General features: G+C 40.7%; 1 protein-coding gene across 1 annotated transcript; it reads right to left on the reverse strand.

Moving 5' to 3' along the window:
• Positions 1-246: 246 nt before the first annotated feature.
• On the reverse strand, positions 247-13,971 carry LOC124166738. The gene is made up of 3 exons (XM_046544406.1): positions 13,850-13,971; positions 2,834-4,482; positions 247-674 (listed from the first exon to the last, which is right to left on the reverse strand). Exons 2-3 carry the CDS (start codon positions 4,334-4,336, stop codon positions 639-641), a joined length of 1,539 nt encoding a protein of 512 aa, XP_046400362.1. The 5' UTR covers positions 4,337-4,482; positions 13,850-13,971; the 3' UTR covers positions 247-638.
• Between the last annotated feature and the right edge of the window lie 205 nt (positions 13,972-14,176).

Raw genomic sequence — 14,176 nt, forward strand, 5'->3', positions numbered from 1 at the left:
GGCATGCGCGGTACCCTCACCCACCCTTGAACCTTCCCCCCACCCCTCTTCCGAAGCCCTAAAAAACGACACTTTCCCCACAACCCTCAATATCCCCACTTGTCGACACCAAACTCCATCCACCATCTTACCCCTCTCCTTCAAACACCAAGACCCATATAAAGAAGTACTCTCAAGACTTATTTTACTCTTGATAATGTTGTTTGTTGCAACGAAACGAGTAGTGTCAAAATAAAACTCAGTGGAAATATTGCAATGTCCAATTTTATTAATGTAAATGAGGACCCTGGAGGCCAAGGGATACAAGTGCAATTTCTGTAATTTTGCAGATATTGGTTGGTAGGATACACAATATAATTGTACCAAAGAGTGAATGACTGCGTGTGTGAATTTTTTTTTCACATTGCAGGAAAGTCATTTTGTTTCATTTTATCCATGCGTTTTTTGGCCACTTTTCAAAGAAAAAATTTGTGTTAACCTTTTCATCCGAGCTTTTCGCAATATTCTTGTAGAAGAGTGGTCGATTGGTGGGTAGTGGACGATCTCCGCCTGTTGCGAGCCGTATCTTTCAGCGGTCAAACAGCGAACTCGACTGGCGCCTCGAGAATGACAGCTCGTGAATAGACCTCGGGCGTGGGCTATTGCAGCGCTGAGTTTTTCCTCTCGATCGCCTTCTGCATGAAACGAAGAAAAATGTACATGATTGTGGGGAAACTGAAAGAGAGATTCTCGGAGAGGAAGACCTTCCTCCAAACATTTTAATCTATGAGGTTTATCTAGTAGGTGGGGAAAAACTTGAAAAGGTACAGCAGTTTAACTATTTGGGCAGAACATTAGAGGAAAACGGACACAGTAGCAAGGACATCTGGAAGCGAATTGCACTAGCAAAGGAGGCGTTCATGAACAGGAAGGAGCTTCTGAGAGGATCGTTATGTAAGAGTTTAAAGAAAAGGTTAGTGAAGAGTTTGATCTGGGGTGTAGCTCTCTGCGGTGCGGAAACGTGGACACTGAGGAAAGAAGACGAGAGAAGATTGGAGGCATTCGAGATGTGGGCATGGAGAAGAATGGAGAGGGTGAAATGGGCAGAGAGGAAAAGGAAGTACGAAGGGTTGGATATGGTTGGCGAAGAGAGGCAGCTTTTAGATGAGATGCTGAGGAGACAGAAGGTATGGATGGAGAGAGTACTTAGCTGGGAGGGGATGTTGAAAATGGTGTTGGAGGGTAGAATGTTAGAGAAACGAGGGAGGGGAAGGAAAAGAATAGGATTTTTAGATAGATTGAAAGGGAGTAGGCCTTACAGTGAATTGAAGAAGGCAGCGCTGGAAGGAAAGGGAGGCTCCCAGATCACTTCTTGAAAACTCCATGGAAACCTACCTTAATCGGTAGAACTCTATGATGAAAAAGGTTTATCTAGTAGTAATAATATACAAACAGCTGTGGTATATTTCCACACGATTTTATTCGATCCCCTATTTAATTCGATTTCCCCTATTATGGTGTCCGTTCCAAAATTCATCTCTTTCTCCGTTAGGTAACAAGGTCATGACAATAAGATAAATACACAATAACTTCCACTTGAGGATGATTATTAATCTTAACCCAGACCGCTTTATTAAAAAAAATAAGTGTCATAATAGGTAGATATTCATCAAAGATACATATAATGGAATACCGCACAGTTAAGGATGATTCAATGAATTTTGTAAGTGGCGTGAATAGGGTAGTTTCCTTCATCAAAGAAAGTGAAATGCATTGATTGCGAATCCTTACCCACCATAAGTGTATTCATAGTATACAAATTATTTGGTTTTAGAAATCTCAGTGTAAATGAATGGCCACGGTCAATTTTAACCTCATTTAAAAAAAGGCCTTATTGACGCCCATGCGATTCCACTCCACGTGACGTCACATGGACATAGTTTCTATACGAGTAGATAGGAATTTTACATGGTCTGAGATTACCAATGCATGCATGAGGCACAGAGCTCAGGGAAACATATCATAATCATCACACATTAAAAATACCTAAGTTCGGAAAGTTTCCTTCGTTTGATAGGGGAATAATAATCCTTATTTAAGCCAAGCGCTCCCTGCTAGCATCCGGCATCGTATCAGCGCTCAAGCCTCGCCCCAAGGTCACCTCACGCGGCTTCAGCGGGAACCAGAAATACGTCACACGGACTTTTCCCATCATTCCTACTTAGCCGTCGCGTTTTCGCTTTGAAATTTTTCACTTTTCATTTAATCGCGAAAAATAGATATCGTCATTGGAAAATCTAAGAGCGTGAAATGCGCACTCTTTCGATTTAGGCAATAAAAAAATAATAGGAAACCACCCTATTGTAGGTAGAGCATGCAGTTGGAGGAATTTGTATGCAAAGACCAATCAGTCAGAGTTGTGGGCTTCACTTCTCGACGCACCGTACTGCTACCGATACTTGTGCCGTAAAAAAAGAAATGAGGAGAAAAATTAAGCTATTAAATAATTTTGTTTCATAATGTATTAATAATCCTTATTTAAGCCAAGCGCTACCTGCTAGCAGGGTACTATGCTACCTGCTAGCATAATGCGTCGCATCAGCGCTCAAAGCTTCGCCCCAAGGCCACCTCACAAGGCGGCAGGGGGAACCAGAATGACGTCACACGGAGTTTTCCCATCATTCATACTTAGCCGTCGCGTTTTCGCGCGCTTGAAAATTTTCATTTTTCATTTAATCGCGAAAAATGATACCGTCATTTAAAAATCTAAAAGCGTGAAATGCGTATATTATCTTCCGATTTACACGATTAAAAATAATAGGAAACCACCCTATTCATCCAAATGGTCGCTTACCGTGGTCTCTTTTTCTAGTTCCGCCACCACGTGTTCTTCGAAGAATCGAAGCAGCGAGGGAAGTTGACGGTTCAATTTAGACCTCCCGTTCGAAGATCCTTCTTGAGAGATGACGCACGGAACCAGAGCACTCAAGTAAATTTCCTTGCCTGCTTGAGTTACCCTGTTGCGCACCCATAATTCGATGTAGTTTTCCAAAGGCTTTCCTGACTCGAACCCATTTCCCGTAATCCTCAGCGCCGTGTCCAGGATACCTTTGAATTCCACGTCCCTACCCCCGTCTCCACCCTGCCGATACGGCAACCCCTTGTTCTTGAACACAGAAAATATAGCCAGGGGAGTCAAGGAGAAGGCGAGACGAAAGGAATTCAGAAATTTGGCAGTTGCAATAACAGCGTACGCCTTCCGGGTTTCAAAGTCGGCCATTGCACCGAAGTCGGGCCCTTTCCATTCGGTCCCGTCGTAATCTGTCACCCTGGATATCATCATTCCGAGACGACCTTCATTCCCGACGTAGACGTGGACACTGACTCTCTGGAAAGTCAGAAATCGAATAATACTCGAAAAAATGGAGTCTTTGTCGTAAAAATTCTCGTACGCATTCTTCGTTTTGGATTTAGCCTCCTCGCTCGATGGCATAATTACAGTCTTACGCATCATCTCCTCTATGTAATATTCTTTGTCGTATATCTTCTTCGTAATCTGCGATGGCTCTGTTGGAATAGTTTCGCCCGCATTTTCGTTGACAGTTGGCTGAGGGTTCGGGATACCAGCCTCTGGGTCTTCCTTGGCTGCTGCCTCACTCCTATTGTCTCCATGTGAATGGGTCGGCGAATTTATATCACCCTTATTGTTTCCGATTGGATGCATCGTTGAAGACATCTGCTTTATCGAGTTCATTCCGTCCTTCATATCTTCAAGTGAGGAATTCACTCTGGAAACAAGGCTGGCTATTTCCTCTCTAGCTTCTGCTATTGTCAGCTGTAGAGTTTTGACCGAGGAGACGACGCTAGCTTGTTCATTTTTCATTGTCTCGACTGCGTCTCGAGTAGTGACCACCGTTTTAGCAGCATTGGCGAGCTCATTCCGTGCAACGGCGATGGCTTCTCGAACACCCTTTAATGTGGAGTCCTTAAAAGAAGCAAGCTCTGAAGATAGCAATCGCTCAAGTACTTCCTCTAGCTTCCCCATCCAATTCGCAACCTCTTGCCTTTTGCGCTTCCTTGAGATTTTCTTGACAGAAGTCTTAATCGTCTCCAGTATTTCCCGCCTCATCTTCTGCTCCGGGTGATTGGACACCATCTCCTCGGCCTCATCCAATGCCGTGCGATCGCCTATCCCCACCTCCAAAGGATCACCTCCCATGTTCAACAGCTTCCCTACCCAGTCAGCTTTTCCCAATAGCACCGCCTGTTGCAGCACCGTCGTCAGACTTGCGTCAATGTCCACGTGTCTTCTATAGCCATTGTCGGGTGATCTTTTGGTAACTAGGTCTGACGGCATTTCTTCCTCGTTGAACTCCTTCGGTCGTTTTCCTCCGAATATTCAGTCTCTGTGAAGGGTGGAGTGAATTAAGGAATCCTTGTACCGTCCGTTTTCGTCGTCGGAAGGTCGCGAAGGAATCCGTTAGTCACGGAAATGGATTGTTCCTAGGTCAAAATAAAGAGAAAATATTGCTTCACAATGTGTCTAAGATAGCCATAAGTTTAGGGACCATGGGAGTTGGAATAGTGGAATTATCGAATAACCCGAAATGAACCCCCTACGATGGAATTGTACCCCCTCCTCTACTAAAGCCGAAAAATTTTAGAAGGACCACTCACAAAATCCCTTCGTTTAAATACAGAGAAATATGCACTACTTTTTTTCTTAGCCACTGCATTGTTGATGAGGTTGCGACGGGGAATGTAAAATATTCCCATCAGTGACGACAGTTTTTCTCACCTCGAGGTACATATTCTTTCATTTAAACTTGGCCCTTCACAATGCGGGAACTTGCACCAGCCATAGGAGATTCCAAAACCTTATCATCCGGGAAGTGAGATACACCGTAATTCACATTCTGACGTAATCTGCTGATTTCCATATTCGTGAGGCGGTTACTATGAATGATTTGTTCATATGAGGCGTGTGATGTTTTGGAATATGGAGGTCAATGGTATGATTACGGGTAGGTATGTTATGAACCTCAGATTTTCTAACGAATTTCTCGTACAAGTATGGCGGGTAACCGGTCGTTAAGACACTAAAGGCTAGAATTATTATGTGAAGGGTGCGACGCACAGTGGTCCCAAATCGAAAAAAGCTGGCCAAAATTAATAACGTCGTAATTTTAGCTAAAACAGCAACAAAATTGGATGTCTCATACTGATTTTGATCGTCTGAATCTGATTTTGGCATTATTTTTACGATGTCTCTTCATTTTAGCATTTTTTGAGCTGTTATTATTTAAACAATTTTTACAAAATATCGATATAGATGTCATTGCGATATGCGATAACATGGTGTTCATGTAGAGGTTAAAATAGTATAATTTTAAGGTAAAAGATGTATAAATTGTTGTTAAAACCCATTATAGAATTTACGACATGAAATTGGTGAGATACGAACCCGCGACCATCAGCATAGACGGTGAGATACCAAAATTGGAAAAAAATACTCACACTCGCTCATTTTTGGCTTCCATGTATTTGATAAGTCACATTAGATGAAATAAAATGACTAATATTTAGAACATTGAGGAAAATAATGTTCGAATTGCAATAAAATCGCTTTCATGTATCACAAAGAACAAATTTTAAAAGAATCGTCGTCCGATGTCACCCCGTCGGACTCATTGTCGCTCTGCGTATCACTTAAAATTAGCAAATTTTCACCTCCCCTTCTGGCTGACCTCGTTTTTTGTAACTTCTGATGTAATTAAAATGTATGATTCAGATATTTAAAAGAGTCTTCGAAAGATATCTTCATAATTTAACATTCCTGGGTATTTTCTTGTACAATGCTCTCGGAATTTCTTCATGTTTATGTTCCTGGCCTCCAATGCTTCCTCCGTTCAGACTTCAGTTGTAAGGAAGGATTCTTTGGAAATTGCTGTTCCATGTATCAGCACTTTATGTACCATAAGCAGAATATAATACTAACCATAACCGATGCACAGCTCAGCTATTTCAATGCAATACTGGCTGAAGGCTTCATTATTTATCTCATAGCCGCAGGACAGAGATTTTAATATCAATGAAAGTCTATGGATAAGTCTTTCATCGATACCTGTCGTAAAAATTGCAAATCACATTAATAATTACATTTCATACACATAAAGCATTTGTTCGTAGATTTTTAAAAATTATGGAAACGGGTCCAATATTTCTTACTTATTGATTATAATGTTGTATTTACACGTAATTTCATCTAGTCTGAAATGAAATCCTGAATTAAAACTCCACTTTTAAAAATATGATGATTGATATTAATGAATGATTATTTTTATACACTGCATATATTCACCAACTGTGCATACACGGTAATCATTTGCACTCACTAGATGCGAGAGGGAGAGATTGATATGCTTCTGGAGGGAATTCCATTTCCTTCTGAAACCAGCTTTTGAACGTATCTTTGGAATGCTCATCTGTCCTCGAGCTTTGATTCCACTTTCTCAGGTATTTCTGGAAAACATTCTTCGCACAAAATGCGTCAGAATATTTTTTGCATGCTTGAGTTCATTGAGTCGAAATCTTGTTTTCAAATATTCCACGACATATTCCTTCTTCTTCGCTTATGAATATGTCTTTTCTCTCGGTATTTTTATTGCACACTGCAAGGTACGAAAAAATTTGTGGCACCCATAATTCAAATTTAACAAGTGTATTTACGGCTGAAACGATGAATGTGATTTCTAAACTTTGTCTATTTTTAACCAATAATAAACCGGAAATTATGAGTTGGCATTGAATAAAAGACATACAAGCTTATATGGACTTGCCTCTGAATTTCCGGCGTATCCTGAAATTTGAATGCCAAATATTGGCAAACCAAGTGCTGTAATGATCTGGACAGAAGTTTCTCGAGTTACCCGTATTAACACAGTTCGGAGCACAGCACTTGTTTACTAAGAAAATCGTTAAATAAAACTGAGTGGGAAATATTCACCACATCCATGCAATGGCTCTGGTAAGGGAGGCCGTCATCCTCATTCCATTATTATTAAAAAATGCACTTGCAAGATGCACGCTCCCTTGGTGGGTTTAGACGAGTTTTTCACTCCGAATTCCATCCTATCTACGTCTATGGGCTGTTGAAATGATCCTGCGAATAATTCTTGGCATTAGGGAGCATTTATTTCTCTTAGCGCCAAGACCTTATTTCGAATTAACATGCTGACAACGCTGTACAGCATGTAACGGATCTCTTCTCTATAAAAAAAGAGGAAATTTTTGCAGAGAAAAGCATGTTTTGGTTATTGTAAGCTTCTCGCATAGTGACTTATATTGTCGCTTTTGATCACTCATAATGTTTCTCATTAAGAGCATGAATACCGGCCCTCATTGGTTTCATGAATATTTGAAGGTGAGTGCACAAACGAGAAGTGTGCGTACGATAGGCGTGAAGCACTTGATTTATGTAATCGTACAGGATGTAGAATTATGCTTAGTATACACCATGCAAGTTTGACCACCGATACAGGAATATTTGAGCGATAACGCCACTGTCTCCCGCCGGCCGCCGGCCAGCCGCCCTCAGCGGAGCGGTGCACCGCTCAACTTAAAACCCTCTAGATGTCGGATAGGCAAGTATAGGCAAGATTTTTTTTCTCCATCTTGTTGTACAAACTCTTCCTAAGGATTCAGAATAGGAATCTTTGAGGGGCACGGAGGGGCACAAAACTATATCGACACATTTGACTAAAAATAGGCCCAAAAATAACTAACATTATAAATAATTAAATATTGTTATAATAAATTCTGAAACGAACAAAAAATACTATAATATTGTGAAAAAATATGCAAACTTACCGTATTAAAATTGACAGATGAATCCCATGAAATTAAAATAGTCATTTATTAAGTTGAATTACCCTAAAATCGACTATTTCTACGCCTCGGGCGTTTTAGGCTGAACATGCCCATGTTTGACGGGTTACACAGGTCAAAATAATAATCACACAGACCTATCAGGTACGAAATATTATAGGCCATATCCTCTAGAATCCGAATACATAATTCAAAACTTCCTCGTAAAAAGTCGAAAAAATGACTTTTGGCCAGCTTTTTTCGAATTGGGACCACTGTGCGACGCTCTTATACTTAAGCCAGTTAAGGCGGTTGTAATAGTTACTAATATGGTCCCATTTTTTTAAATCGTAAATAAATCTTACAGCTGAATTCATGGCCAATTGGAGTCTATTATTGTTTGCGTCGTCTTGGTTAGTGAATAAAGCCGCACAATAATGCAGGTGAGGGAAGACTGGTGTTTTAAGTAAAGAAATTCGTATGTCGGGTGTAAGGATTTCTCTGGCTCTGAAAAGTTGATGCAGTGATCCCAAAAATTTACGCCTCGCATAATGGGTTTGAGGCTTCCAGCTAAGGGTTCAGCTAAGTTCAATTAAGTTGTGGTAGTTACATTATTTTCTTTCAATTGATACTTACTAGTGCTTTAACTAAATAATATTAGTTAATAAATATAAAATGGAATAGACGAACATTTATCGCCCTTCTTCATTAATAATGCGGCTAAGATCAGTTCATAAGCTACAGGTCATTTGAACATTCAACTTTTGCCGCCGATCGGTCCGCCATTTGTAAACACACCAGCGCAGATGCGTTCCAATCGTCTGCTTCAATGTGCGCTAATGTGTTTCAATCTGTTGCGATGTGAGCTAATCTGTGCAAGGTGATTGGAAAGCACCCGATAAAATCAACGCTTAACGTCATCTCATGGAATTGCAATGGCATATTGAATGAAAAACACGAACTCTTTCAATACGCCACAGAAAACAACACAGACATAATTTTTCTTCAAGACACTTTCTTTCAAACACACTTATCTCCACACCAATCATTATACAATCAACATTTTAACGTTTACAGACTGGAACGCGTCACCAGGAGGAGGAGGAGGAGTAGCAGTCTTGATCCGTAAAAACCTTCCTCATTCCCTTCTAAATTCCCCATTGCCGGACACCTTCACAGCTCTTGGTATTGCGATCAACACAAAAACCGGTCCCATTTACATCTTCTCTGTGTATCATATGCTCTCCAAACGACTTAGCATTGAGTCTCTCGAACGCCTGTTCACCAGCTATCCCAACGGCCTGTTCTTCGGTGATTGGAACTGCAAGCACCCCAGTTGGAACAGAAACGAAATCAATGCCGACGGTAAAATGTTATACTCTTTCATCCGCAACAGAAATTTCTCTATCTTACAAGGAGACTTTGCCTAACTGATGTCAAGAAAGAATATGAGACCTTTTTTATTTGAAAGTAGACCTTTAGATAGGAGTACTGTTGAAGGGTTTTGTCCATATACGCCCGGGTTTGAGAGAAAAAAGTATTTAAAAATATGGTCGCCTTGACTTTAACTTAAATGCTTATGGCTTAAGCAGTATGAGGAAGTAGAGTTTCTGCTAAAAAAAGTGGTGTAAAACGTTTTCAATTAAAGGTATATTGTATGTGATTCTTATGCGTTATGTAAGAAAGTTAGTTATCTATGTGTAAATTACTGTAAATTCACAATCGAATGCATTTGGTAAGAAATAAAATCACTGAATTAAACGAAATAAATGTATTTTTCCTGTATGTTAGCACCAGTCATGTTTTAAACAGTGTATGATGGTAGCCCCAAAACTATTCCACAAATTCTATATATTCCACAATTATCATAGCGTTTTTTCGATGTAATGTATTTGAATATGAATGGAATAAAATTATATTATTATATTATATTAAATAGGGGTAACCTTGCACCCTGGCAATGGACCTTCAAGGGTCTGAGGAAATTTAATTGTTTCATCCTCAGATAATAAAATGCTAACAGCAATGCCGTTTAAAGCATACATTTTTCTATTGAAATGTGGAAAATATTTAAGCTAGATGATGCTGTGATGTCATGTGCCAGCTTTGGCGTGCACTTTTGGAGTCTTACGGGTTAAATACGTAAAAAATAATAATTGATTCATGTTTTACGTTGAAGGAGGAACATTTTTTGTAATAATTATCAAAACGCTAATTCTTCAAATAAGATACCCTTGTACCCTTACTATGGACCCTGAATGAGTCTAAGAAAATTTGATGGTTGTATTCAAAGGGTAATGAAATGATAACAGCTATGCCGTTTAAAGAAAAAAATTATCTATTCAAAAGTGGAAGATATGAAAGGATTTATTTGTTCCCTCAGAGGAGAGAAATTTTCCAAGTTCAAATTTAACTTGAATTCGATATTTGGACACTTAGGGCTGGGGCTAGAAGGAATGCGTGAAATGTCACGATGCATACAAATGCATTAAGCGGGAACGTGGTCAAGGCTAATGCAACGTGCGTGGGATGGGAGGTTTACCTAAGTGAAAGCGAATGTCTAGGTAGCGTAATGAGGAAGAGATATGACCTAGATAATGATACATCGATCCGCAGCAAAATCGCTATGAGAATTATCGCAACAAGGGAAAGTTTATTGAAATTAAGATTGTCCCCGAATGCTGTTCGCTAATTTGATGTAATAGAGCAAGGATTTGAACAGGAGGAGGAGGGTGTAGTGACATGGTATAGTAGCCACATCGACCGCATCGGGGGAAGGATCGCTCTCGCGTCCTGAGAGGGTGGCTGTCTTTTAAATGGGAGGTTTAACGCTGGGGGTGGTAGTATGAGGGGGTAGGGTTGTATTTTATGATAGCCGACGGTGGTCCATGGTGCGCAGTGTCGCTGTTCGATCGGCGTCGCTGGTAATAGATAGGGATTTTTAGAAAGTTTAGAGAAAGCTTAGAACCGGTTCTCTGCGTGAAGTCGCCATTATAATTCTACTGGTGCGTTCATTACGGCGCCAACAGATGAAGAGCCCACCTCACGTGCCGCTGCAGTAGGCCAAGAGATGTTTTCTCGAATTACGGAGATGATGGACGAGATGGAATTCGAGTTGGCCATGATTTGGTGGAGGAAAATGATCCGTGTTGTAGAGATTCGTATTTGGAGGTCTCCTCTACTACTGATGACGATGAAAGTGTTGAGGGAAAGTCATCCTTGAGTGAAGTGAACACTAAACCTTCCCCAAAGAAAAGAATTAGGGTCCCCTTAGAAACCAAAGTGAAGGCGGTGTCAGCGGCTAAACTCAATCCATCGTGGTCCATTAAATCACTTCGCTCCCGCGTGACCCATCGCTTGAAACGCCGAGAATATTTGCGCATTTGGGAAAGAGACATTAGTTCCGGTGGAACCAGAAGGGACAAAGCGGATATGATCGACAGATGGACCTACGACCGGTTCCGCGAGTGCAGGGCAAATGGCGATCATGTCACCACGAGAATGCTGCAGCAGTGGGCTGTGGCGGCAGCATCTCAATTTTTTGATGGAGATTTTAAATTCAGCGCGTCATTGGTATGGACCAACCGTTTTAAAAGGAAACATAGAATTCGTCAGAGGAAGGTCACAAGGTACGTGAGCAGGATAGAAAAGGCCTCCACAGAGGATATTATAAAGGCCGCTCTTCACTTCCTGGAGCAATGCCGAAAAGCAATACCGCTGTTTAACCCTTCCCTTGTTATCAATACCGATCAGACGGGGATTGAGTACCGCGAACAAATTAGACGGACCCTATCGCATCAGGGAGAAATATCGACTGAGGCTTGTGTTAGTCAATTAAATAAAATGACTCACTCATACACCGCACAGTATAGTTTGACGCTCTCTGGCGAACTGCTTCCTAAAGTTTTTATCTGCCTACAGGAGGTATCGGGGAAGTTTGGCCCGAGAGTGAAACTCGAGGTGGAAGAAGCGATGGAACACTATGAAAATGTTTATGTTACATGTACGAAATCAGGGAAACTTTATACAAGTTCCTTCGAACTTTACTTGGACAATGTTTTGAAGTCATACGTCAAGGAAGACAAATTTCTTCTTTTTATCGATTCCTGGTCGGGACAGGCTAATCAGTCACTGTACGATGAACGGTATGCAGGTTGTAAAAATGAACCCACGTGTATAGTGAAAGTAATCCCGCCGAAATGTACCCCTATTTGCCTACCATGTGATGTGTACTTTTATAGGCAAGTGAAAATATTTATTTCTCCCATTCAGAATGCTGCCAGTCTCCTAAAATAAAAACGCGATTTGACCAGTCGTAGTGACATGATTAAAATACATGCACTTATTCATGCACAATTGTTAGCACCAGCATTTCGCCCCATGCTTCTGTATGCATGGTATGCATCTGGAGTGTCCAGTGAACGCCAGGTGTTTTTAAATGTAAAACAAATTCTTTTTCCTGAAGACATTTTAAAATCAAAATGCACCTGTGGAGAAGCTTGCTTCGCACGATGTTCGTGGGGCTATAATATGTTTTGTTTTAAATGCTATTTTGATGAGTACCATCCAAAAAATTGTACAAAATAAATTTGTCAATAAATAGCAGTGACGATTTGTTGGGTGTCACACCGGGTTATGTCCTCCATATCTCCTTCCGATGTTTCGATGTGCAACACGCCCATCGTCCTCAGAGATTCGGTAATCGGAACGTCGCGTCGGAAGGAGACATGGTGGACCTTAGCCGTGTGAGATTCGAGAAATCTCCGCTGCCATTTTCCTCTGGGAAAAAATCCATTCATGACTTTAATGGCAATTTATATTGAAAAGGATATTAAACTTATACGCAAAAACGCTTCTGTAATTGAAAATACACCTCCTATTTCCCAAAGTTGCGGTTAAAAAGCGACGAGTTGATAGTTGGAAAAATGCATGCGGACGGATTTAACAGACAACAATAGACATTTTTAAAAAGAACCGTTGTAATCCGGAGAGGGCGAGCCGGGGAGGTAAGGATTCCTTCGGGGATGGGGTCGGTAAACCATCTTTTCAGCGAGCGGTCACTCAACTGCATACAAGCCATCTGTGACAAGGGGCTCCCGAATAATATACCGTTGGTTAATTTTGCTTTTACTATCACGGAAAGAAAATGATCAATTCTTATGGATATCACATACGTCGAGCTTCCCGGCTTAATTATTACTTTCCTACCCCACTGTGCCGAAATTTCAGCTAATAAAAAACAATCGGATTCTTGAAATAAACTTGACAATTTTAAAATATGAGTCCTTAACATGATATTTCAAACATAAAAGGAAACCAAGTGAATGTGTATCGTAAAAAAATGCTTTTTGTTGCGACACGGATATAAAATGATTTTAGGTATAATGCATGTGGATAAAAAAAATTCCATGCATAAAAATAAAATGTACGGTGAAAATCGATAGTATAATGTTCAATTGCAGGCAAGAAAAATAAAAAATAACAGCTGAAAAAAATTAGCCGATATGGAGTCCAGTTAGATCATGCCAGGCAATGAGGGCAGCGCGATCTCAAATGAATAGATTTCACCTACTAATGTTTTACTGCGTTTTTTGTTTAAACTATTGGCTATATAACCCCGTAAGTGGGGTGATTCGTGGACAGCACCCGAAGGACTATAGCACCACGAAGTTTGATTGAAATTTAAGACCAACTTTTATTAATTTATTTATTTATTATCAAATTCCCCGTAAACAGCACATGACGGCCTTTTACAACGAGGATTTCCAATATTAACAAATTACAACACAAACATCCATGCCCTGGATAGGGATCACCTACCCAGGCGGGATTCGAACCCACGACCTACGGTTTGGCAGGCGAGGACTTTACCCCACCGCCACCGAGGTCGGCACTCCCATTGTAAGACATTATGCCTTTCAGGTATAAATTCAAATTCAATTTAGCGTAGTTTATACATTGACATATTTATGAGAATATTGTTCGAATTGTTTCTGGTACCAACCTTTGAAAGCAGTCGCGAACACCGATTGTTCCGAATCTTCAGAGGAATAATAATTAAGGAAGTTGATCTCTCGAATGCGGCCGAGTCCACGGTATTTCTCTGTTCCGATTCGTTTTCCGTCGCGAAGGTTATGATGCGGGTGAACAACGCTTGGTGCGTCGCCTTTTTATGTCAGCCCCTAGGGAGCCCCCCAACTCCTTGGCCTATCACCGCGCGTCACTTGATATCCACCAGTAGTGATTGAGACCGAAAGGATTTTTTTACCTTAGACGTTTTAATCGCAGAATAAAAAAATTCTTTTCGTGTTTTTTTTTCCTTTCTTGCTTT

The sequence above is a fragment of the Ischnura elegans genome, chromosome 10, assembly GCF_921293095.1.
Source record: "Ischnura elegans chromosome 10, ioIscEleg1.1, whole genome shotgun sequence".
In the NCBI taxonomy this organism is placed as follows: Eukaryota; Metazoa; Arthropoda; class Insecta; order Odonata; family Coenagrionidae; genus Ischnura; species Ischnura elegans.